Source organism: Phyllostomus discolor, chromosome 13, assembly GCF_004126475.2.
Source record: "Phyllostomus discolor isolate MPI-MPIP mPhyDis1 chromosome 13, mPhyDis1.pri.v3, whole genome shotgun sequence".
NCBI classification, from domain to species: domain Eukaryota; kingdom Metazoa; phylum Chordata; class Mammalia; order Chiroptera; family Phyllostomidae; genus Phyllostomus; species Phyllostomus discolor.
This window is the reverse complement of record NC_040915.2, coordinates 12,029,541-12,056,662: the sequence shown is the minus strand read 5'-3', so window position 1 is coordinate 12,056,662 and position 27,122 is coordinate 12,029,541. Positions and strand designations below refer to the sequence as shown.

At 39.8% G+C, this 27,122-nt stretch overlaps 1 protein-coding gene across 2 annotated transcripts in view; it reads left to right on the top strand.

Moving 5' to 3' along the window:
- The window catches only part of SIL1 (SIL1 nucleotide exchange factor), a 226,711-nt gene that overhangs the window by 137,732 nt on the left and 61,857 nt on the right, over positions 1-27,122 (top strand). For both annotated transcript variants that reach the window (XM_028527812.2, XM_036014686.1), the window contains exons 4-7: positions 133-253; positions 6,174-6,273; positions 14,809-15,000; positions 19,963-20,084. In XM_028527812.2, the coding sequence (XP_028383613.1) occupies positions 133-253; positions 6,174-6,273; positions 14,809-15,000; positions 19,963-20,084 (535 nt within the window). The remainder of the gene's footprint in view (positions 1-132; positions 254-6,173; positions 6,274-14,808; positions 15,001-19,962; positions 20,085-27,122) is intronic.

The window sequence follows — 27,122 nt, the reverse complement described above, 5'->3', positions numbered from 1 at the left end:
CCAAGTAACTGAATACTGCAGAGTCTGGTCTTCATGAACTATTAAGTCCTACTGACTTGTTAGCCAGCCATTCCACCAGTGTTCTTCTGAGGATTGTATACTTCATGAGCCTTCTCTCTTCTTGGCTTTTAGGTCAGGCTGTCCCTGCAGGATCTCATGTGCGACTGAATCTCCAGACTGGGGCAAGAGAAGTGAAACTCCAAGATGAAGACAAGTTTCGAGATACTTTGAAAGGGTCAAAAAAAGGCAAAAGGTACAGTGTCAACTCTAGCAACTAGGAGATTGACAGCACTGATTTTGTAATACTGAAAGTAATGACAATGCAATGTTCCTTACCTAAATTTATGTGATTTTTTAAAAATTTGAAATTTAATAGACTAGGATTTGTAATAAATCTCTCAGGCTTTTGTGGAAGTTCACTTGTGTGGTCTTTGGAAAGAAATAGTTTGCAAAGCAAATTGATAATTTACAAAAGGCTGTAGGGAGAATGCTTAACCTGCTTTAAAAATGAAGCTATTTTTCCCAGTACTTTAAGAGCACCCATTTGAATCTCAACAATTAATGTGCTGATTACAGATGAGTCATCTATTCATTAAAACAGGCCTGTTAGGCCTTTTGCTTTGCAGTAATACTTCCTTGGTGAACAATAAAACTGCATTTTAAAGTCTTTAATTCAGACTAACTTTTCCTCTTGTTAGTCCATATTAAATTAAAACAGACTCTCTTATGGTGTAAAAGTTCTCCAATGGTAAGAGGTTGCTTTATTTTTTAATAACCAGTTTAGATTCTTTGATTTTGGGCAATTCAGAGTCTGTATTTTTCTGTTATTTGCCTTGAATTACTGTTTTCTCGGCTTTCTATTTTCTGCCTGAGAAGGAGGTTGAGCATGGGATTGTAGGGGCTGCTGGAATTATGCAGTTCAAAAAGTTGGTATCAATACCAGCCATGAAGTTTCTAACGCAGGAATTAGCAAATTATGTCCTGTGGGTCATATTAGAACTGCTGCCTGTTTTTGTATGGCCCACAAGCTAAGTTGTTTTTAACTTTTTTTTAATGGATGGGGGGAAAAAAGGCCCTGGCTGGTGTAGCCCAGTGGATTAAGTACTGGCCTACGAACCAAAGTGTTGTGGGCTTGATTCCCAGTCAGGGTGCGTGTGTGGGTTGTGGGCCAGGTCCTCAGTAGGCGGTGCGCTAGAGGCCACCACACATTGATGTTTCTCTCCTTCTCTTTCTACCTATCTTCCCCTCTGTCTAAAGACCAATACATTAAAAAAAAAACCAAAAGAATATTTCATGACTCATGAAAATTGTGTGAAATTCAGATTTCAGTGTCCATATAAAGTTTTACTGGAACACAACTATACACATTTATGTATTATTTGTGGCTGCTTTTTTGCTACACTGACAGAGTTGTATAGTTGGGACAATCACCATAAGGCCCACAAAGCCTCAAGTATTATTTGGTCATTACAGATAGTTTGCTGCCCCTGCTCTAATACATGTTAAGTATTGGGAGTCAATCATGGATTGAGTAGGGTTAGTGTTACTTAGTCGTTGCATATTTATTATTTTAACAATATTTGGCAGTTACGTATGAGTCAAGAAGGGACCTGAGAGACCCAGTTCTTACCTGAGTCTTTTCCTTGATATACCTGATAAAAAAGACACTCAGCCTGTCCATGTGCACCTCCAGTCATGTGGCATTCACAACCCCACAAAGCAGTCTGTTCATATTTGGACAGTTTTTACTGCTGGAAAATTCAACTTTATATTGTGATGGATAGGATAAGGAGATACTTGTCCTCCTTACAGTCACCCTGAACTGGGGAAGACCTCTGTCTTCCTACAGCTCTCCAGATAAGCCTATACCTGGGGTGGCCCAATTGACATGATTGTTCCCTTCTTTCTCAAAAAGGAATGAATCATCATGTCAAAACTAAGAAAGAATCAGATTTCATTGTTGTGACCCTGTAAACTTCTCTACATCCCCAGCACACATATACACATGTCAGTGAGTCAAAGTACTTGAGGAAGTTTTTCTCATGTCTAAGCCAAGTCTTATTTTCTAAATAAAAAGCCTGTTTTTTCTTGGCTTAAGAATACTGAATTAGGAACTGCATTAATTTGGAGTCTTTTATTTGTTGGTTTTAATACCCTGGTAAATTATTTCTCTAATACCTGACTCTAGATCATCAGTAGAAGTGCTTACTGTTTGTCTGTTGTTCAGATCTTTTTAGAATAGAAAGACCATCTGAATGGTCTGTAGCAGACACATCATGAGAGATATTTTTCCCCACTCCCAACTCTTTTCTCCTTTGGAATGTTTCTGAGGGCTCTGTCCTGGAATGGCCTCCAGGACATGCTGGACGTGTCCTCTCTCTTGTCAGCATTTATAGCAAGTGGCAAATCTGTCTGAACAGGCGCCAAAAGGCATTGACAAAGTGGTGGTGTGGATGTTCACTGCTGGGAGCTCAGGAGTCTTGGGCTGCCCTTGGTGGTGACTTCCTTCTCCTGGGGTCAGCTTCATCCTGTGTTCCTCCAATTCCACCTCACAGTGTCTTCCTGGCTATTTAGCACTGTAATAGAAACAGAGTCCAAAGGGCAGGGCTAATTTCCAAAATTGTTATAATAGTTTACTTATTTGCATGTTCTGTTTCAGGAGTCAAGACCCACCCATTTCCATCAGATTGCCAAAGAAGTTGGTGATCACACAGAGTTAAGAACCACTAACTAGAGAGAGCTGGGGATAGTTAATTCAGCCTAACCCATGGCCTCTTCACTAGTCCTGCTGGGCCTAGCCATATTGCTACCTGGAGCCAGGTAGCTCTATAGCCTGGGACAGACTCCCTGACTCTGACTTGTCCCAGAGGGTTCTCCTGGCACTGCCTAACTGCCTGTTTGCTCCTAGTAGCAGGTTGTCTTCTTGCTTTTTGTGTTAGGCATTGCCATCTCTGCTGGTTTTAGCCTGGAACTACCAGCTTCTTTGAACCATCTTCCTGTGTTTGCAGGGAGAGGGACAAACTACATCCAAGTTTTCCCATCTTGGATTGAACATTTACCATGGTACAGTATGGTATAGTAGTTAAATGAGTGGTCCAAGAACAAGGCCATTTACTTGCTTCATTCTTTGACTTCCCAAAAGACATATTGAGTGCTTATGTGCCAGGCATTGGGGATATAGTAGTAAACAAAACAGACAAGATGCCAGCCTTATGGTGGCTGGCAGACAGAAAAACAGGTAAAGAAACATGCAAGTAAGTTAATGACATATTATAATAAATACTAGGGAAGAAATAAATAATGTGATAAGTCCCTAGGTAAGATCACATTATATAGGATGGTTTGGGAAGTCCTTGTCAAGATGATGTTTGAAATGAGACCTGAAGAATGATGGGGATTTAGTCAATGAAATGGACTAGTTTCATATGTTTAGGCTTAGCATTTCAGTCAGAGGGAACAAGAAGAGTCCCTGGCTTTGTCAAGGGAAAGGCTTTGCCAAGTTCAAGAAACAAAAATGATCAGGGTGACTAGAGGAGAGGAAGGAAGAAGACTACTAAGACTACTAGAAAATGAGATTAAAGAGCTGTAACGGGCCAGATCTTATGGAGTTTTGGGGGGGCATGTTGAGTGTTCTTTACTTAACTAGAATTGTATGGAAAGCCACCAGAGGATTTTGGGGTGGTAAAGGGATTTAATATAATGTAGTTTAGCAAGATCACTCTAGTTGATATATGGATGGAAAACAGATTGGAGGTAGACAAAAGAAGCGGAGATAATTAGGATGTCATTTTTGAGGATCAGTAGTTTAGGGTGTCATAATACAGAATGGATGGATTTGTAGATTCAGTTTGGAGGTAGGGTTGATAGAACTTGCTTATGATTTAGATGTTGGGGTTAAAGGAAGGCTGGGGGCACAGATTCATACAAAGCCTCATTTTGGGATTTTTCTAACTCAGTGCTTGGAGTTACCATTTATTGAAATAGAAAAGATTGAGAGAGGGTCAGATTTGTGGGAAGAATCATCAAGACCTATGTTTTAGGTGTAATAAATTTGAGGTGCCATTTAAACACCCAAGGTCTAAGATACTTCAGTTAGGTTGCTGTACAGAAGTTTGATTAGTATTCAGAGTGGAAGGTTGGGGCAGAGATGTAAATTTGGGCATCATTGCTTGATGGATATTTGAAAAGAGCTAGGGGAGCCCTGGCTGGTGTGGTTCAGTGGGTTGAGCACTGGACTGCAAACCAACAGGTTGCTGGTTTGATTCCCAGTCAGGGCACATGCCTGGGTTGTGGGCCAGGTCCCCAGTTGGGGGCATGTGAGAGACATCCAATCTATGTTTCTCTCACACATCAATGTTTCTCTCCCTCACTTTCTCCCTCCCTCCCTCTAGTTCTAAAAATAAATAAAATCCTTTTAAAAAGAAAAGAAAAGAACTAGTGGGGAGAGTATAGAGATAGAGGAGGGAATATTGTCCAGAATTGAAGTCTGGGACATTCCAGCATATATAGGATTCAGGTAGGAGATGAGGAAGGGGAAGAACCAGGAGACCGTTTTAACAAGAAGCCAGGAAAGGAGAGTGTTTCAAGGAGGGAGGGGTAAACTGTGTAAAGGCTGTTGAGTGGTTGAGGAACAGGACATTTGTGAAGAGTCTGTTGGATTTAGCCATCAATTATTGATAATTTTGATGAGCAGTTTTAGTAGAGATGTAGGAAGAGAATCCAGATTAGAGCAGATAGCAATGTAAATAGCAGGATGGTGAGTGAAGACAATGTGTTCATAGTTTTACTTTGAATGGGAGCAGGGAGGTAGCATGATAATTTAAGACTGTGGAGTCAAAATAGTGTTGCTATGCTGATGGGAATAATCCAGTCAAAGGGAGAGATTTATGATGCAGGCTGGAGCTAGTGGTGTAAGTATGGAAGTTGAAGCTTTTGAAAAGGCAAGTGGGATCTGGAGCTTAAGTTTAATAGGAGCAAGGACACTGCCATCTATTATAATAGAGGGGAAAGCAGAGAGTGTAGGTTTAGGTGCAGGTTGGTGTGTAGAGCTGATGTTGGGAAGATGAGGGATTTCTTGAACATTTATTTTCTCGGTGAAGAATAAAGTGGGAATATCAGCTGAGGATGGCTGTGTGTGCATGAGGGCAGACACACATGTGCACCCTTGTGGCCTGGAAGAGCAGTAAACTGAGATATGAGACACAAAGGGATTCTTCCTGACCAAGACTTAGAGGAGGTGGAAGATAAGTTTAAGCTATGGCCCTAAACACTTAGATCCTTGTTACAGGTAAGGGGCTTCCTCAGGCAGCTGGCATTGAGTGATACTCTCCCAGGAGAAAGAATTTCTCCCTTCTGTTATAGGATTGTGGTAATGATTTGAATGAAATACTACTTCTAAAGAAGTAGTAACACAGTGCCAGACACATGGTTAAGTGCTCAGTAAATATGAGTGATTAACTATTACTAATTTGTTTGGGAAGAATGAAGTTTACAGAACACAAGTGTTTTTCTTAGTGCCTTAAAAGGTTTCTAGGACAAATCGAAGACAGTGAGTGAAGTTCTGAAAGCATGCCCTTCTCATGAGGCCTGCTAGGATTTTGGACTATGAGACTTATATGCTCATCTTGCCTGGAGTAGAGCAGTCCACTAACTCCTTCCCATCTTGATATATCTTGATATAGCTCCTGGGTTATACTTAACCCTCTCCCCCTGCCCACCTGGACAGACTTGTTGAGCACAGCCCACAGTCCTTACTTCCCTTTGTCCATATTACTCTTGTTCCAACCTCTGTTCACTGAACTGAAATGGCTGCTATTGGAAAAACCTGCCTCCTGGAAAAATGTGCTGAGAGAGCAGCATTGCAGAAACATTCCAGGCTTGTTTTTGCCTAAGTAACTGGCTGAGAGCTCTCTGTCCATGGTGGAACTCTGTCCTGTCCCATGCCACATCCTCCTGTCTCATGAAATGACCCCATCTTAAGCTGTTTTTCCTCCTCTAGCTTTAAGGTAAATTCACCCTGTTGGACTTATGGCTCATTAAAGGTGAAGGCAGAATACGTGTACTCTGAGTTAGAGTTGGCCTGGCTTAACATGTGTTGGCATACCAGCCACCCATGGGGGGTTTCTTGGGAAAGATGGTGCTTTCCTCCTAACTCTCAGCTTCTCATTGGACAGGCTGGACATCAACACCAACACCTATACATCTCAGGACCTCAAGAGTGCACTGGCAAAATTCAAGGAAGGGGCAGAGATGGAGAGTTCAAAGGAAGACAAGGTATGTGATTCTTTCCAGGAAGTTCGTGTAGGTCTGGAGGATGGCCTTGAAGGGAATCACTTTTTCCTGAAGTTTTTGCAGTAAACATGGGATAATAATAACAATAATATTGTAAAATAATTAAAGAACAGTTAATGCCAAATAAAAAACCCTTTATAGACTGTTGAAGAAATTCTGGGAGCATTTCTGTCATCGGTTAGATTAGGATCCAACTTCCCATTATATGTTTGGGTAAATTGAGGCACAAAGCACAGGTGGCCATAGTCTCCATTATCACAGACATGAGTGAAAAAAATAGAGGTTAAAACCCAGATCTCACTTACACTTGGATTACTACAAGTTTAAAGGTCAGAGGTGCTAGACCAGAAAGGAAGAAGCCTGGGTTCTTGTCCTTTGAACATGTAGCAAATGTATTTTTTCCCAGGCCTCACGGTTTCTTAAATATACAACACAGGACTGGGACAAGAGTGTGGCCAAGGTTTCCACCAGTCCTAAACTAAGCTAAGGGAATTGGGAGGAATAAGAAGCAGAAATACAGATCTTTGGTTAGGCCCCTACTGTCTGGGAGGGCTTGTAGGTGCAGACCTATACCAGAAAGAAATTTTACTGTTGGGTGTATCTCATGAGCTCATGCAATGGCCAGAGAATGTAGCAAATAATTTTTTACATTTCCAGTTGAGTCCTGTCCTTGAAAGAACCTCCTTAGATGGCTGCCTTGGAGACCTTTTTAAGTTCTCCCTCCCTCTTCTTTCCCCTCCTCTGCTTTGTCTGTCTCCTTGCTTTGCTTTGTCTACCTGTCTGCCTTTGCACCAGAATCCTGGCAATATTTTGGAGGGGCAGCATCAGGTTCTTGACAGCTTGTATGTTAGTGGAGGAGGCCTAAGTTCCTCATACTCTTTAGAGCTAAGTATTTCTGAGACAGATGAGCTCTTTTTTTTTTTATGTGGGGGAGGACGTAATTAGGATGTGTTAATATGCAGGCCAAGTCTCTGTGTCTACTCATCTTACCAAAGTCACATCTCCCAGCACGGAGAGTGTATATGGTATGAGAAAGTGAGTAGCAGGATGGCAGTAGCAGCAGCAACAGATCAAGGAAGGTGATGCATAAAATTCCATCCTGCCACATGTGTATTAACTATGGGGGTACAAAAAAGCAAATCCCCTACCTGGTGAAGGTAAGGCCAACGGAGGAGAGCAGTGCATGCCTAGGTGCATGGAACAGAGAGATTAGTGTTCTGTGGCCAGGGTTTGGGCTCATTCCCACTTATTATCCCCTCACCATGGGCTCAGTGTGGGGCTGACAGGAACATAAAAGCCAGGCTTTTTTCTTTGTCTTCTCTGTTGATGGAAGATTCACTGCACTTCTGTTTATTGTCCTTGTTCTCTTTAGTGATGTTCTTCTCCCGTAATTCAGTTAGAGTAGAAAAATATGAATATTATAAAAATATTTTTTAAATGTAAAAGCAAGAGATTAAGTTTTCCATTGTTTTGCAATTAAAAATAGTCCTCTCCCTTTGCAAGGGGAGATCCCAATACCAGTACCCAAATGCACCATCCCCACCCCTGTATTAGCTAAGTTGAATCAACTGCCACTTCTGAGATACAGCTGCCACACTCTTTCTTTACTTCTGTGGAACTCAGGTTGTTAGTTCTTCACTGAGGTGCTGAGTCCTGGGATCTTTCTCCTGCTTTCAATTGGAACTTGTTTGGACTGACTCTGTTTGTTCACTGCCAGTGCACTGGGACAGGCAAATAAATTGACTTGAAGTATATAGATTGGAGAGTTTCTTTCTCTCTTTTTTTAAAGTATATTTTATTGATGATGCTATTAAAGTTGTTTCATTGTTTCCCTCTTTGCCCCCTTCTGCTCTGTTCTCTTCCCTCCAGCAATTCCCCCTCTTAGTTCGTATCTATGGATTATGCATGTTAGTTCTTTGGCTTCTCCACTGCCTGTACTGTTCTTAACATCCCTCGGTGTATTCTGTACCTACCCAATTATGCTTCTAAATCCCTATACCTTTCCCCCCACTGTCCCCCTTCCCCCTCTCAGCTCATAACCCTTCAAATGATCTCCATATCTATGATTCTGTTCTTGTTCTAGTTGTTTGCTTAGTTTGTCTTTGTTTTTGTTTTTTAGATTCAGTTGTTGATAGTTGTGTGTTTGTTGTCATTTTAATGTTCATAGTTTTGATCTTCTTTTTCCTAAATAAGTCTTAAATAAACATGGCCTTCTTAAACTTTTGATTCTGGACAAGATGAAGTAGACTCATTTCTCTTTATTCTTCCTTCTAAGGATAGCTAAAAACCCTGGATGTAATACTAAAAGTAAATAGAAGAAGATCGATCCTAAGAGGTGGGAAGAAGAAGGCAGACTGGCTAGGGACCTTGGAACTCAATGAATGACATGGCAGTGAGTTCCTTGGGCTTCCCCGCCCCCTCTATATTTTAGAGTGGGCACTGGAGAAGCCCACACCCTAGAAATGCCAATAGGTACAGATAGAAAACAGCCTTAAGAAAGGCCTGCTCTTTCTAGAGAAAGGACCAGGCAAAGGGCAGCCTAGTAGGACAAAACAACTTTTGGACAATATACCTGTCTTCTCTTTCGCCAAAGACCATGGAAATCTTCTCATCTCCATCCTTAGTACCAGTGAAAGATGAATAGGGAACTTGAATTTTCACCTCCCATTTGGTCATAACTGCACTCATTCCTCCACCGGATTGGTGTCAGCAAAAGCTGAGTGGGGAGCCTGAACTTGCACTCCCTCCTGGTGGCAGTGAGAGGGTGTGAAACTGGGCTCTGTTACCTCGACCAAGGTGGTTTCAGTGACAGTTGAGCAGAGAGTTGAGGCGGAATTTCTCCCTTCTACCCAATGGTAGGAGAGTATTCTCTGCTTCCCCTACTGGTGGTGTTCTACCAGTAGAGACCAAGTGTTTTTCATCCTCCTCATGGTGGTAGCATGATCTCCTATTAGGGTGGGTTCAGCAGAGGCCAACAAAAGACCTGAATGTCTGTCTACTGCCTGTCAGGACTAAGGAGGTTTTTCACTTCTAGCTGAGGTGATGTGGGGATGGAGGGAAGGAGGGAGGGGGAGGGCAGCACTGAATGGAGAGTCTGTATTTTCACCCTCAGTGGTGGCAATGAGGCAGCGTGATGCAGCGTTCTGCTTCGCACTCTGGGGCAGTGTCAGTGGGAGTAAGTGAGGAGGCTGAATTTCCACCCTAGATCAGCAGCATGAGGCAATGCTTCAATCCCCCACCAGTTGCTGTCAGTAGAGGCCAAGGACTTCTACTCCCAATGTCCAGTGCCCAGTGGTGGTAGGTGATGTTCTTTTCCTCCCAATTAGAGAATGGTGGTAGGATTTGGGAGAGAAGGGAGCTAGAAAAGGGGATTTTGCAAATGATGTTCTGGGTGTACTTCCTAGTGACTCACATGAAAAAGTGACCAGAGTTAACACATCAAAAGATTTAAGAACTGAACTATAGTATGGAATACTGCCCAGGTGTTTAGATTAGCTTCTGGGTAGCACAAAAAAGAAGCAAACCAAAATAACCCTGCAAAGGCTCTGAAAACTTAATTGTTTTGTAGTCACAGTTACACAACTAAGGTCAGAAACAGCATATTAAACCAAAACAATGTAACTGCCTACTGAAAAGGAAGATTCAGTAGGAGTCAGAGTCTTAATAACAAAATGTCCAGGATACAATAAAAAATCACTCATCATACCAAGAACCAGGAATATCAAAACTTAAATTAGGAAAGACAATTAACAGATTCCAACAGTTAGATGACTCAGAAGTTGGAATTATCTTACAAGGATTTTAAAGCAACTATCATAAAAAAGCAATTATGAACACTTGACACAAATGACAACCTCAGCAAAGAAATAGAAGATATAAAAAAGAACCAAATTGAATTTAGAACTGAAAAATACATCAAAAAGTCTATGGCCACACTACCCTGAATGTGCTTGATCTCATCTGAAAAATACAGCAAAAAAAATTTTTTTTAAATTACTGGATAGGCTTAATAATAGTGAAATAACAATGAGAGAGAAAAGCTTCAATGAACTTGAAGACAGGTAAAAGTTTAAGAGATGATAAACTAGGGTTCTATAGGACTGCAGGCATACCTCTTTTTATTGCGCTTTGTGGATAATGCATTTCACCAACATTGATTCAAGACCTTCTACCAACAAAAAGATTACAACTTACTGAAGGCTCAGATGATGTTTAGCATTTTTTTAAGCAATGAAGTACTTTTAAATTAAGCTATATACACTGTTTTTCAGACATAATGCTATTGCACACTCGATAGACTACAGTATAGTGTAAACATGACTTTTATATGCATTGGGTAACCACAAAATTTGTGACTCACTTTATTGTGATATTTGCTTTATTGTGTGATCTGAAACCAAGCCTGCTATATCTCCTTGGTATTCCTGTATAACAATAGACCTAACATTTGTGTCACTGGAGTTTCAGAAGGAGAGGAAGAAGAATCTGGAGCTGGAAAAAAAAATCAATGAAGTAAAGATGGAAAATTTCCAGAGATGATGAAAGGCATAAATGCATAGAATCATGAAGCTGAACAAATTTTAAATAGCATAAATGCAAAGAAATCAATATCATGACAACCTTTTTTAAGAAGTCAACCTTCTTAAAACTAAAAACAGAAAAACTCTTGAAAGTAGCTAGACAGAAACATTATCTGTAGGGAACAATGATTGAATGACAGAGGATTTTTCATCCGAAACCACAGAGGCCAGATGAATATGTGTTACAACATTTTTCAAGTTCTGAGAAAAAACAAACTATCCACTCAGAAGTATCCAGCCAATGAAAATATCTTTCAGGAGGAAAATATCTTTCAGAAGTGAAAGGGAAATTAAGACATTCTCACACAAAAGAAAATTAAAAGAATTTGTTGCCAGCAGACCTACCTAAAAGAATGACTAAAGAATATTGTCCAAATAGAAAGTAAATAATAACAGAAGGAAACATGGAACATTAGGAGGAATGAAAGAAAAATGAAATGAGTAAAAATAAGGGAAAAATATAATGGATTGTCCTCTTAAGTTTTAAAAATTGTGTTTTGATAGTTGAAGCAAAAAAATTATGACAATATAATGTAACTCCATATACATTACTTATGAATGCCATTACCAGAGTTACTACTATTGTTTGTTTGCTGCACTTTCATCTTTGTTTGGCCATTTCTCTCTTTTGATTAGTTCTCTTTACGAAATGTTAAGTGGGTTTATCATTTGGGGATGAGGAAACCATACAACTACACACTTGACATCTGCGTATAACTGGATAATGGATGCACAGTGCTCAGTTATGGACAGACTTTGAAAGAAATGATGTGATCATCCACTGATCGTGATGGGAATTTATGTAGTGATTTGTGGACTGAAGAGCTAGCAGCAAAGTTGATGTTTTATGCAGTGAAACATCACTGCATAAACCACTGAACAAACACTGAACAAACTACGGCAACTGAAATTTGTGTCATGTTGGGAGACTAGTGTTACTTAAACTGTGGTATTTGAAATTGGTGTTTATTAGATTTGTGCAAAGCAAGGATTGTCTGCATCTGATAAAAGTCTTGTATCTAGAATATATAAAGAACTCTCAAAACTCAGCAGTAAAAACCAACAACCTATTTGGAAAATGGGCAAAGGACACGAACAGACATTTCAACAAAAAGGATGTGCGAATGGCAAATAAGCACATGAAAATGTTTTTAAAAAGACTTTATTTACTTTTAGAGAGAGGGAAAGGGAGGGACAGAGGGAGAGAGACATTGACTGGTTGCCTCTTGCATGCCCCCATGCATGTCCCATGCATGCCCCCAACCAGGGATCTGTCCTGCAACTCAGGCATGTGCCCTGACTGGAAACTGAACCGGCAACTTTCAGTTTGCAGGCCAAAGCTCAGTCCACTAAGCTACACCAGCCAGGGCTGAAAAAAAAATGTTTAATGTCATTTGCCATTAGAAAGATGCAAATTAAACCCACAGTGAGATATCACTACACATCTATTAGAATACCTAAAATAAAATGATACTAATACTAAATAATAGGGGCAATGTGGAGAAACTGGATCTTTCATGCATTGTCATTGGTAATATAAAATGGGACAGCTGTCTGGAAACTGCAATAGTTTGGCAGTTTCTCATAAAACAAAACATATGTTTACCATACAACCTAGCATTTGCAGTTATGGGCATTTATCCCAGAAAAATAAGAACCCTGAAACAACTCAGATGTTCTTCAACAGGTGAATGGTTAAACAAACTGCACATCTGTACAATGGAATACTACTCAGCATTAAAAAGAAGTGAGTTATTGATACATGAAATAGCTTGTGTAGATCTCAAGTATATTATGTTCACTAAAAAAAAGCCAGTCTCAAAAGATAACAGACTATGCGATTCCATCCACATAGCGTTCTTCAAACGCCAAAATTATAGAGATGGAGTACAGATCAATGGTTGCCGAGGCATAGGGACAGGAGGGAGTGGATGGGATGATGAGGCTCACCTATAAAGGAGTGCAATGAATCTGTTTGGTGGTGATGGAACAGCTCTGTTGCTTTGTTGTTCTGATGGTTACGTGAATATCTATATATTGCATAAAATTATTTAGAATGATGCACACATACATGCAAATGTGTAAAAGCTGGTGAAAACCTGAATAAGGAGTAACAGTATTACACCTATGTCATTTTCTTGGTTTTGATTTTGTGTTGTAATTTAAGATGTTACCATTGGGGGAAGTGGGATAAAGGATACCCTCTATACTATTTTTGTAACTTTCTGTGAGTTTTTAATTATTGCAAAATAAACAACTTTCTTCTCCTTCAAAAAAAAAAAAAGGCCTTCCTGAGGGCAAATTACACATCATTTTTGTGAGGCAGAGGTGACTTGCTTCTTATTCTGCTCACTTGCCTGTCACCCCCCAGCTCTTTGCCTGGCCAGAGTATTCTGGTAGGTTGTAGGGAGAGCATTTCACTGTTGTAAGCAGGATATGGTATCCTGTAGATGTGATTACTCTGCTAGGAGCTTTATCTTTTAAAAGAGATTGAGTTCTGACTGCTGTGGCTCAGTTGGTTGGGCATTGTCCCACAGGTCAAAAGGTCGCCAGTTCAGGGCATGAACCTGGGTTGTGGGCCTGCAAGAGGTAGTTGACCTTTCTCTCCCTCTCTTTATCCCTTCCTTCCCTTCTCTCAAAAAGTTAAAAAAAAATCTTTAAAGAACAAAAGGAGAGAGAGGCTGATTGGGCCCTGGCTGGGTAGCTCAGTTGACTAATGCATCATCCCAATATGCCAAGGTTGCAGGTTCCATCTCTAGTCGGCACGTACAAGAAGCAAGCAATGAATGTGTAAATAAGTGGAACAACAAATCAGTGTTTCTCTTTATCCCTACCTTTCTCTTGTTCTCTCTCTAAAAATCAATAAAAATTAAAAAAAAAAAAAAGAATTCTGCTATCTGGAAGAGGGCCTCACCTGACCATGCTGGTACTCCGATCTCAGATTCTAGTTGCCAGAACTCTGAGAAATAAATGTTTGTTATTTATAAGCTACAGAGAGAGAGAGAGGGAGGAAGAGGGACTCATTTTTTTGGTTGGTGTTTCTGTGGAGTACTTATAACTGGAGAGAAAACCTGAAGGTAATAGATGAGCAATTTGGAACTGACAGCTGCTCATCACCCTACTTTTCATAAATATTCGTGCCTTTTAATTTTTCTTGAAAGATAGAGACACAAACACTGTGACACAAACCACTGTGACATTTCAGACTCTTTATAAATACTGTCCTCTAAAATTGGGAAGAAACAGGGAATGTCACAGGTATCTAATTAAAATCTTTTATTCACCTCCAACATCACTTTATTTTAAAAATCTTTATGTGAGTGCAGGGTGGGGAGGGTTTGAGAAAAAATTGCTTGAGATTTGAATATAGTGCATACAGTAATTTAGCCATTTCAAACAGTTGAACAAATTGTAGACCTGTAGTTAGATTGACAGTAATGACAGTGAATTAATTTTCATGAGCAAATTGCTCCCACTCTGACAATTTTCTACGTCCAGGTTTCCCTACAATGTTGCCACGTTGAGCAGGGCAACACCAAGATATTTTATGATTGTAAAATATAGAGAACCAAGGTGTGGGTTATTCCACCTTAGTCCTCAACTTTTTCATGTGAGGTTAGGGGTTGAAGGTAAGCTTGCATTACTTTCCTTGAATTCAGTGATTGCAACAATCAGACTTTTGAATCTTCCTGAACATTGGATGTCAGACCAGGATAAGAGAGCCTTGGAAAACCTTGAGTGTGTTTTTGGAGCAGATCCCTATACAGGAAGACTCTGGGAACATCTTAGAAGATATCAGGATTTCTGATAATGCACAGTAACAAAAATTTTGGGTCTTGGAGAAGCTGCTCTTTGAGGATGGGTATCCATGGTAGACCATGGGAGTCTTGGGACAATGTCTCCAGTTGATTTAATTAATCTTCTCTTTGCTCCTTAGGAAAGGCAGGCTGAGGTTAAACGGCTCTTTCGCCCCATCGAAGAGCTGAAGAAGGACTTTGAGGAACTGAATGTTGTCATTGAGACTGACATGCAGATCATGGTGCGGCTGATCAACAAGTTCAATAGTTCCAGCTCTACCCTGGAAGAGAAGATTGCTGCACTCTTTGATCTTGAATATTATGTCCATCAGGTATTGTATTTCATTGTCCATAAGTCCGATTTTTAACTGACAGCTTCAAAATAACCCCCACATCCTAAGCTCTAGGAAAATATATTAGCATCTTTACCTCTCTCAGCACATACAGTATTTTTAATCCAGGCCAATATCCATTGTGGTATAGATACATTCTTAGAGGCCAGAGCCAATCTCTTTTTTGTTAGGAGTATTATCTCCTTTTTTTTTAAACACTGATGATATAGCAGATATAAAACAGATGTGGTCCTTGTTCCATGCAGATCATAATTGGTAAGAGGGAACAATGAAATAAAAATCAATTGAATAATAATCAAGTTAACAATTTAATAATGAGATAATTTAAGATTGTGTTGAGGGCTCCAGAGGGTAATGTAGGAATGTATAACAGGGGAACTTAGCCTAGTCAGGGGCATTGGGCGAGGCTTCCCTGAGGATGTGACATTTAGGCTGAGCATTAAAGGATGACAGCCAAAGAGGGGACACTAGAGTAAGGGATGGCAAACCGTGGCCCATGGGCCAAATCTGTCCCACTGTCGGTTTTTATAAATAAAGTTTTGTTGGGACACAGTCATACCTATTATTTACGTATTGCTTTATTGTTTTGGGCTGTTTTCAAACTATAATGGCAGAGTTGAGTAGTTGTGACAGAAACCATATGGCCCGGAAAGCCAAAAATATTTGCTATCAGGCCCTTTAGAAAAAGTTTGCCAACCCTTGGATTAGCATTCCAGGCAGGGTAGACAGCATGTGCAAAGATTCTGAGTCAGAGAAGAGCTTGGTGAGATTGAAGGTCAAGAAAAGGAAAAAGTGACTGGAGCATAGTGACCCGGGAATGGGGTAGCAGAGATAAAGAGGAAAGGTTAGGGAGTTAAGAGGTGGGGTTGGGACTATCATGTTCTCTCTGATTTTATCCTTGAGCCTAAGAACCACTGGAGAGTTTGAAGCAGGGAAATGACCGATCAGACTTACGCTTTAATTATAATAGTTAATATTTATTGAGTATTATCATATAATGGGCTCGTGTTCAAGTGCTTTGTACATATTAATTCATTGGCTTCCACAACTGACTTATAAGTAGTCACTGTACTGTTATTAATCCCATTTTATAACTGAGGCAAATAAGGTGACAGTTGTGATTGCCCAAGGTCACCCAGTTAATGAGTGGTAGAGCTGGGATTTGCAACAAAGCCTGTCTGACTCAAAACTCTGCTTTAACCTTTTGACCACTCTGCCTCTCACAGGATACTGGGACCATTTGAATGAAGCTCAAAAGGGAATAAGTGAATCTAAGGGAAAGGAGCCAAAAGAAGCCATTTATTTATTCAATATATTAATTTATTGGGTGCCTTTTAAGTCCCAGGCACTGTTCCAGGCACTTAGGATACATCTGTGAACAAAATTGGAGCTTACTTTCTAGCAGAGGCAGATAGACAATAAACATAACTAATAACTAAATTATAAATAATATGTTTGAAGGCAGTAAATTCTATGGATAAATAAAAAGAGAAGGGAAGGGAACAATCCTCTCAGGCAGGAGAAATAGCAAGTACCGGTAGCCCCAAGGTGGGAGCTGTCTGAGGTGTTTGAGGAACTGCAAGGAAGTCAGTGTTGCTGGAGCTAAGAGGAGAGGGAGAGAAGTAGATGACTCAGAGTGATGATCGGAGGAAGATCATGGAGCTCCTTGTAGGCCATGGAAAAGAATGAAATTGAACACTATTAGAGGATGCTGAGTGGAAGAATGACATGATGTGACTTATTTTTAAAGGATTCCTGTGGCTGCTGTGTTGAGGTTTAGACCGAAGGTCGGGGGGTTGGCATGGGTAGAAGCAGGGAAACCAGATAGGAGGCTATTGCAGGAATCCAGACTGGGATGATGCTGGCCCAGGAAAGCTGTGTAACCACAATCAAAGGCTTTTTGAGATCCTCACCAAGACACAGATCTTCACCATCCTCCCACGCGTGACAGTGTCCTTGTTCTCTATAAATTAGGCTGAAAGACTTTCTTTCTTTCTTTAGGACTTGCCAGCCTTTGTGGTGAGAGAGAATGAGTGTGTACTGTATCTGCAGGAATTATGGGACAGCCTCTTCATCTTCTTTCTCTGCTCATAACTCTCAGGCCTCAAATAGCAGGTCTGTGATCCTCTTAGAGGAAAAAAATGTACCTGGATTCTCTTTTCTCTTTCCAGGCTTTCTCTCCAGGGTAAAAACAAAAATTCCAGTGGCTTTTCTGTTACAGATATTTAAAGGACTAAGGATCCTAGGGGTTATTGGTTAAGTCAGTCTTGCTCTCATGTTGACAGCTTTTATTTTCTTATCATCTTAACATACTTGGATAGATCTTTAGTTACCAGGTTTCTGTAATCTCTTCCTTTAGTTGTAGCATAAAAGGCCAAAATGACTAGAAAGCTTATAAAATACCTGGAGGGGAGTGAGTACACAGGATGCTAGCAGAGCCCCAACAAATTTATTTTTTCCTGCAAGCTGTGTGGTCACCTGGATTTGTCATCTCTAGGATGACATCCTGTTTTGCCTTTCTAGGTTACTGGTTGGGGTAAACAGTTTCTTAGACATCACCAAACTCAGCCTAAGGTCAGCCCGGTAACCCCGTCCCCTGGTAGAGGCCACACTTCCCCTGTTGACAGAAGAGTCATAAATGTTTTGGGTCATTAGCCCTTTGGTTGGAAATATAAGGTCCTCAGTTGGGGCTGGTATGTCAGGTTTCCATGCAACAGTGTTGTGATTTCACAGTGGGATCAATGAAGATACAACTTGGCCTTGAGTTCCAGTTGCAATGGGGCATTGGGTGATGTAGTGTTGGCTTTGAGGAAGATAGGACTTTTCTTGCCAGGAACTTCACTGGTCCACTCCTAGACTCACTGATTACAGGTTTTGAGAACCATGGGCTTCAAGGACTCAAACTGGATCTGCCCAAGCATTCCTCACAGCCATATTTGAATTATTAAACAGAATTTGTGAAAAACAAAACCGTGTGTATGGAAAACACTTTATGAGTTATTTATGAGGAGCAGCCTCTGTTTGCCCGTCCACCCTGGGGCCATGTGTTTGCCTTCCCTCTCGTGACTTCTCAATTATTTACTATCGTTTCTCCCTTTCTCTATTTCCTTGGCTTTCATTGTCTTGTCAGTGTTCTGATTCTCTTTTTTCCTCCCGAGTGTTGGCACAATTCCCTTCTGCCCCATTCTTGATGCACTCCCTTCCTCTACCTTGAGCTCCTCTCCACCTGTCTCACCCCATTCTGAAGGCATCCTGGGAAAAGTTTTGGTCCCAGACCCAGATTTTGAAACTTGAGTCTTCTGCAGTGGGCAGAATACTCAAAAAAGAGGAAGACTCCTTTCTTCCTCATCTCTAGTGAAATATCAAGTGAGAAAACATCTTGTGAAGGATGAAGTGCTTGTAAATGTCAGCATTTATAGCACCATGAATTATCTTTGCAGTAATGAAGATAAACAATCTAGGACAGAGCCTTTGTGACCTTGGGCTATGTTGTTTTGGGGCATTCAGAGTGGCAGCTGTTTGTTAGGGACTCACATGAGCTTTGCTGTGTAGCCATCCCAGCCACAAAAGGACAGGATGCTGAGCCATGGTTTTGTACCCCAAAAACCTGGAGAAAGGAGGATCAAAGGAGAGGCAATGAATTCTTAGATTTTAAAATCAGAGTATGTGAGGAAGGAAGGCCCAGTAAGTATTATTTGTGCTTGTGTCAGTAAAGCACCCAGTTCTGAGTCTCCCCAGTTAGCTGTGCTATAGCCCAATAATCATTCTTCTTCATAAGGATGGATTAGGGCAGAAAATCCCAGCCCTGGCTTGGGGCCCCTGTGGCAGAGCAAACTCCATACACACTTCATGTCCTTGGATTGGCCATTTTCTTCAGGTCTGTGGTACCGAGGACCCATCCCTTGTATTGGAACAGATACCCCAGATTGCCTTAAAAAAAAAAAAGCAACTCACAGTTGAGTTTATTGCAGTAACATTTTTTTCCTGACCAAATTCATTCATTTATATAATGATTATTTGTTGAGCATGTAACTATATGCTTAGCGCTGTTGTAGTCACTAGACCTGCAACACAGGGGGCAGAGACAAAAACCCCTGCTATTGTAGAAATAATGTCAGAATGTATAAGAACAATCTTCTAAATGGTAAAAACAGACTAGGCAGAGTGAAATACAGTTCTTTAAACTTGATTTCTCTGTTAGAGCCCTCTTCAGTTTGGAAGGACACAGGTAGGCAAGGGCTGTGTGGTGTCTGGAGGAAAAAGGTGGGTAGCAGTCACGTTGTTGTTGGGCTCTACCTTCCTGAATTTTCCTGATGATTTGTAGAGTGGGATCAGCATGCTGGCAAGAGGCAGCTTTTGTAGCAACAAAGATATTTTCAAGGAGACTTGTAGCTACTGCATGAAGAAAACAGGATCCAGTGACCTTTCTGAGGAAGTTCTTGTTCCAGGATACTGTGAAGCTTGGGGAATGAGATATCTTCTTTCACAGAATAACAGATAGATTGTCTGGATTTGAGGCTTTGAACCTTAAATGATAGCTTAGACCAGCACTGTCCAATAGAACTTTACGTGATGATGGCAATGTTCTGCACTGTCCAATAATAACCACTAGCCAGAAGTACAGGTCTAGACTAAAGCCTTTGAGAAAGAGACTTTTGTGCAGATTTTATCATGAATGTCCTCAGATTCAGTCAATGTTGGACTGTGTGAAGTGAGGCAGAGGGAAGAAAGGGACTGTTGTTACTTCTTTCCTGTTACTTACAGATTATTTAAAATTTTAGTTTGTTTTTACAAACCCTTTCCTAGTTAGTCAGAGAGGCAACCCTTGCTTTTTGCCTAACTTTTTAGTTTGTTTTTTGAATAGTCACTAAAAGAAAGGCTGTGAGAAGGGCTCTTCTTACCTTGGTGGCAGTACTGTACTGAGCAATGCCTTTGTTGCAGATGGATAATGCGCAGGACCTGCTTTCCTTTGGTGGCCTTCAAGTGGTGATCAATGGGCTGAACAGCACAGAGCCCCTGGTGAAGGAGTACGCTGCATTTGTGCTGGGGGCTGCCTTTTCCAGGTGAGCAACAAGAGCGGTCTTCTCATCAACCAGGATTGTTTGGGCTCTTCAGGTGAATTCTAGCTTTACATTGGACTGAATGACCTGGAAAAAGGTTACACTCGAACTCATGCACATCCCTTTCCCTGTTTCACTGTTATCTTAATGAGACTAGAATAAGAGTTTAATTCTGCTCTTATTCCAAGTAGATAAGAATTTTCACCCCTGTTGCCACCATTTATACCCCTCTCTGTTCCACCTCATCTTATATATATGGACATTTAATGACATATTTTAGATCACATTCTCTGTTTTATTCAAAGCTAATATAAAGCTACACCAACCACAGATAGTTGAAGGGGGATGAACTGCAAAAGTTGATCCTTTTGGAAATGAAGCTACATACATTTTGTGATGAATAAATTATGAACCTGACCAAGGAGAGTCTTCTGGGGGAAGATATGTCTTTCCACTAGTTGTCTGGAACCAATCAACATGCAGTCAGGTTATCGGACTCTAGGTTGAGAGTTGTTAAAATTTCTATTCTCACTTGTATTAGAACACTGATCTCTCCAAAGAGTGGATGCATCAAGGTATGTGGGCACCGCTTTATTAAACTCATACTAAAAAAAAGCCAGGATGTCTTCAAATTGCAGTTGGTCTATTGGAACTATAGTTCCTTCCAGTTTTGAAAATATGCTCCTAAGATCATTGTTTCTCTAAAACAGAAACCAATACTCTGATTCTTCCTATAAGGCAATGGATGGTAACTATTAGGGGTTATCTTGCTTGGATGCAGGGATTGGTGCTTTTATAGGAGAGAGGATATTCTGAACATCTCCACCCTTGGTGGCTTTGTTTTGTAAAGATTTCCTTTGCCTTTCATCCATGCTTATCTTTTTAAATTAGAATCTCAGTCTGATGTCCTCTCATTCTGAAAAGCTTCAGTATCTTAGTAAATTAAAGAGGCAAAGTAGGGAAGGCCAGAAGAATTGTTCCGTGGGGAGAGACTGAGTGCCCTGCAGGCCTTTGTTTCCCTTATTACTAACCCGCCTTCATCTTGAAACCCTGGTTGTCCTGTCGATAGTCAAGGTTGTGGCCTCCAATGCACTCCATTTCCCTTGGTCTCACCTACCAGAGCCAGATAGTCTCCCAGGATGCTTGTACATCCGCTGGAAGAGTGGAGAATCTGAGTTTGTCATTGGTAGCTGTGATCTCAGCCCTGGAGAAGTCCCAGGTCTTAACCTCATAAGGCTTTAGAGGTTTGAGAACTTACTGAGCTCACTTTTGTTTCTCAAGCCATAAAAAAACTAAATCAAACATTATTAACTTCTCTCCCCAGTCCCTTTTTGGATATCTTTTCCATAATCCCAAGTACTTTCTTTCCATTCTCAGTCTGAACAAACGATCCTACTTGTTCCTTGCCATTGCTTTTGGAAACACACTTCTTGGGGAAAACTATAGCATCTTGATGTCACTTGTTAGTTAAAGGCGACTAGCTAAGTGACTTGAGAGGTATTCATCGGGCCTGCTTAGCAGGCCATAACCCACCTGGGGGCTGTGCCAATATGTGATACTGTTAAGACTTTTCTGTGATTGTATTAGGGTAAGACCATGTTAACATTTATACAATATCACTAAAATTTTACATAGAGATAAATATAAAATATTGCAGTTTATTGTTTTGGTGACAAGCATACTGCTGTATTCAAAATGTTCTAGCTGGGCTTTTGATGGCTCACTGGAGGGCTGTTGCAATGACAACATGGTATCATGCCAGAACTTTTGGAAGCCAGCAGCAGGCTTTTGAACATCATGAAAATGTCAATGTTTCATGCAAAGAGGAACTTAATGCAAGGTAAGAATATTTCTATGCAGAGGCAGTTTTCAGTGCTCTAGTCTGGTATTCATTATTTCCTCTAGATGTCTTAAGTATTGGTTCTGCAGCTCCTTCCCTGCCCCCAGCCTAGAGGTGTACACAAACATACCACATGTGTGCATGCACACATGCACACATACACACACAGAGGGATTGGAGGAGCGTGCTCTTAGGAGTCTGTTTAAGGGATAGTGAGCACATCCAGGGTTTGGAGGTGTTATTTAGAGGTCATTCCTCCCAGTTTTATGCTGATAGGCAAGAGTACTGCTCAATCAGACCTGGCTGGGTGGCTCAGTTGGGTTGGGAGCGTTGTCTCATGCACCAAGAGTTTGTAGGTTCAATCCCTGGTCAGGGCATGCATCAGAGACAAATGATTGATGCTTCTCTCTCACATCGATATTTCTCTCTGTCTCTGTCTTCCTCTCTCTCTAAAATGAATAAACATATGTTTGGGTGAGGATTAACAAAAATTTTTAAAAAGCCAATACTGCTTAATCAGTCCAGATGTTTGAGCATTTGGGAGAATTAAGCACATCACTATATCTAAAGTCAGAAAATCTAGTTCAAGTCTAGTCTACTATTTCCTGGCTGTTTCTTATTGGCAAGTGATTTGACCTTTCTAAACTTTCCCTTTGTCATTTATTAACTAGGAACAATAATGGTGTCCTCTGCATTTCATAAGGTTAAGTGAATATGAAATAACATAATATACAGTAAGTCCTGTGAAAATGCTTATAAAGCACCTGTCAGTGATAAGCAGTATATAACATCATCATACTTATTGTGTGTCCTTTTTACTATGAGGTAATTTTTATTTCTTTTTTTAATTGTATTTTATTGATTATGCTGTTACAGCTGTCCCAATTTTTCCTCTTATGCCTCCCTCCACCCACCCCAACTCCCTTAGGCCATCCCCACACTTTCATTCATGTCCATGGGTCACACATATAAGTTCTTTGACTGCTCCATTTCCTATACTGTACTTTACATCCCCGTGTCTGTTCTGTAACTGCCTATTTGTACTTCTTAACCCCCTCACCTCTTCACCTCCCTCTCATCTCATGTTCTCTGTATCCGTGATTCTACCTCTGTTCTTCTGGTTTACTGAGTTTGTATTGTAGATTCAATTGTTGATGGGTATGTATTTATTGCCATTTTATTATTTGTAGTTTTGATCTTATTTTTCTTAAATAAATCCCTTTAACATTTCATGTAATAATGGCTTGGTGATGATGAACTCCTTTCGTTTCCTCTTGTCTGGGAAACTTTATCTCCCCTTCAGTTCTAAATGATAGTTTTGCTGGGTAAAGCAGTCTTGGCTGTAGGTCCCTGCTTTTCATAACTTTGAATATTTCTTGCCAGTCCTTTCTAGTCTGCAAAGTTTCTTTTGAGAAATTAGTTGGCAGTCTCATGGGAACTTCCTTGCAGTTAACTTTCTTTTTTTGCTGCTTCTAGGATTCTCTTATTATCTTTAATCTTTGACATTTTATTATGATAAGTCTTAGTGTTAGCCTTTTTGCATCCATCTTGATTGGGACTCTGTGCTACTGGACTTGCATCTCTATTTCCTTCACCAAATTAGGAAGTTTTCTTTCATTATTTTTTCAAATAGATTTCTAGTTTCTTGCTCTTTCTTTTCTTCTGGCACCCCTATGATGTGAATGTTGGAACGTTTGAACTTGTACCAGAAGCTGCTTACACTATCCTTGTTTTTTTGGATTCTTTTTTCTTATTGTTTTGATCAGTTGTTTTTTTCTCCCTTATGTTCCAAAGCATTGATTTGATGCTTGGCTTCATTTACTTTACTGTTGTTTTCCTGTAAATTATTTTTGTTTCAATTAGTGTGCCCTTCGTTTTCGACTGGATCTTTTTTATGCTGTGGAGGCCCTCACTAAGTTCCTTGAACATTCTAATAAGCAGTTTTTTGAACTCTGCATCTGATAGATTGCTTACCTCTATTTTGTTTAGTACTTTTGGGGGGTTTTCATCTGTTCTTTCATTTGGGCCATGTTTCTTTGTCTCTTTATTTTGGCAGCCTCCCTGTGGCTTTTTTTAAAAAATATATTAGGTAGAGTTGCTATGACTCCCTGTGATTCTTATTTCTTTTGTTTTTACAGTACAAACATTTACTTCCTCATTTTCTCTTCTGTTAAGGTGTTTACGTTCTACATATCTCTTGCTGTGCTAATCTTTCTGCTTCATGAAGGCAGGTGACTGCTCTTGCTGCTTTATTTGTCTACCTGCTTTAACTACTTAATAAGACTGCCATGTGCATTTCTGTGAATGACAAGATCTTTTCCCTAGTGTTAAATATGAGTGATTATTCCAGGATCAAGAAGAAAGAGTTAACAAAAAAGTAATTGATATGACCACTGAATGTTACATGGCCACTGAAATAATTTGTTCCCTTATTTAAATATTATTCATACTTATTTGTGGGTTGCACACACTCATTTTCTGCTGTTTATTGCCCACTATTAGGCATCTCTTACATAAAAAGATATGTGGAGATAGGAGTCTGATGCTTTTGGCAGCTTTGTCTTTTTATGGTTTCTTTTTCTTCTTTTATTTTTAAACCTTCTTTCTTCTTCAAGTCAGTTATTTTCAGTGGCTTTTCTATTACCTGAGTTCATCTCATGATGGCACCTGTGTGTGTCTGTCTACAATCTGACCTACTAGAAGTCTGTGGAGTCCCAGATAGGTCATTTGTGTTTCTGTGCATAGGAAGTCTCACAGGCCTTGTGATTTTTAGAGTAATCTGGTTTTTCTTTCACTTCCTAGCAAAATGGCTGCCTCCTTTTGTTTTCTTCTTATTTCCCTATATGTAACCTTGACCTTTTAACTGTCAATAGTTACATTATCAAGAAATTTGTGTGCTTACCCTAGGGAACACTGGCTTTTGCTGTTCTCATGTCCTTGCCTCAGTCACTTTTGGTGTCCTATATTCATCTTTAATTACTCTCATTTTCATCTGAATATGTATGAATTATTATGCAATTACGTGGGCTGGTAAGTGTTCATTGTATGCAGTACTTTTGTTTGAACTGTCCACAGTTTTCAGGCTGTCATGGACTTGTGCCTGGAATAAAAGGGCATGTATATACTTGTGTCATCAGTCATGTGTTTCAAATAAACAACCTAACCCTACATCTATAAGAACTAGAGGAACAACAATAAACAAAACCCAGAGTAAGTAGAAGGAAGAAAATAATTTCAATCAGGGCAGAATTAAATGACACAGAGACTAAAAGAACAATTGAAAAGATCAGTGAATCTGGAGCTGGTTCTTTGAAAAGATAAACAAAATTGACAAATTTTTGACCAGACTCATCAAGAAGAAAAAAGGAGAGGACCCAAATAAATAAAATCAGAGCTGAAAGAGAAGTTACAACCAAAACCATAGAAATACAAAGGGACTATAAGAAATTACTATGAACAACTATATGCCAAGAAATTGGACAACCTGGGTGAAATGAACAAATTTCTAGAAAAGTACAGTCTTCTAAAACTGAATCAAGAAGAAGCAGAAAGCCTGAATAAACTGATAACAGCTAGTGAAATTGAAGCAGTATTCAGAAACTTCTGGCATATAAAACCCTGGACCAGATGGCTTCACAGGTGAATTTTTTTTTACCAAACATTTAAGGAAGAACTCCTATCCTTCTTAAACTATTCCAAAACATTCAAGAAGAGGGAAGACTACCAAACTCTTTTTACAAGGTCAATATCATCCTAATTCCAAAACCAGGTAAAGACACCCTAAAGAAAGAAAACTACAGGCCAATATTTCTGATGTACATAGATGCTAAAATCCTCAACAAAATATTGGCTATCTGGATTCAGCAATACATTAAAAAGATCATATACCATGGTCAAGTGGGATTCATCCCAGGGATATAATGATGGTACAATATTCACAGATCAATAAATATAATACTTCACATAAAGAAAATGAAGGACAAAACCCAATGATCATATCAATAGATGCTGAAAAAGCATTTGATAAAATTCAGCACCCATTTATGATAAAAAACACCCAGCAAAGTGGGAATAGAGGGAGCGTACCTCAACATAATAAAAGCCATATATGAAAAGCCTACAGCCAACATTATCCTCAACAAGCAAGAACTTAAAGTTTTCCCCTTAAGATCAGGAACAAGACAAGGGTGTCTGCTTTCATCACTGTTATTCAACATAGTCCTGGAAGTTCTAGCCACAGCAATCAGACAAGAAAAAGAAATAAAAAGGCATTCAAATTGGAAGAAGTAAAACTGTCATTATTTGTAGATGACATGATAGTGTACACAGAAAACCCTAGAGTCTCCATCAAAAAACAATTTGACCTAATGAGTGAACTTGGCCAAAGAGCGGGATATAAAGTCAATATTCAGAAATCGATGGTGTTTTTGTATACCAAGAATGAAATATCAGAGAAACTAGGGGGAGAATCCCATTTACTATAGCAAGAAGAAAAATAAAGTATCTAGGAATAAATTTAACCAAGGGGGTAAAAACCTGTATTCAGGAAACTCTAGAACACTGAAAAAAGAAATTAAGGAAGGTACAAATAAATGGAAGTATATACTATGTTCACAGATTTGAAGATTTAATATCATTAAAATATCTGTACTGGCCAAAGCAATCTATAGATTAAACACAATTTCTATTAAAATACCAATGACATATTTCACAGATCTACAACAAATATTTCAAAAATTTCTGTGGAACCAAAAAAGACCCTGAACAGCTTCAGCAATCTTGAGAAAGAAGAACAACTAGGAGGGATCATAATACCTGATATCAAATTATACTACAAAGCCACTGTAATCAAAACAGTCTGGTACTGGCATGGCTCAGTGAGTTGGACATTGTCCTGAGAACCAAAAGGTTGCTGGTTCAATTCCCAGTCCGGGTTACAGGCCAGGCAGGTCCCCAGATGGGGGCAGTTGAGAGGTAACCAATCGATGTTTCTTTCCTTTTCTCTCTCCCTTTCTTCCCCTCTCTCTAAAAATAAATAAGTAAAATCTAAAAGAAGAAGGAAGAAGAGGAGGGGGAGGAGAAAGAGATGACACATCGATCAATGGAACAGAATAGAGAGCCTAGGGAAAAACTCATGTCTTTATGGTCAATTAATGTTTGACAAAGGAGACAGAAGGATACAATGGAGCAAAAATAGCCTC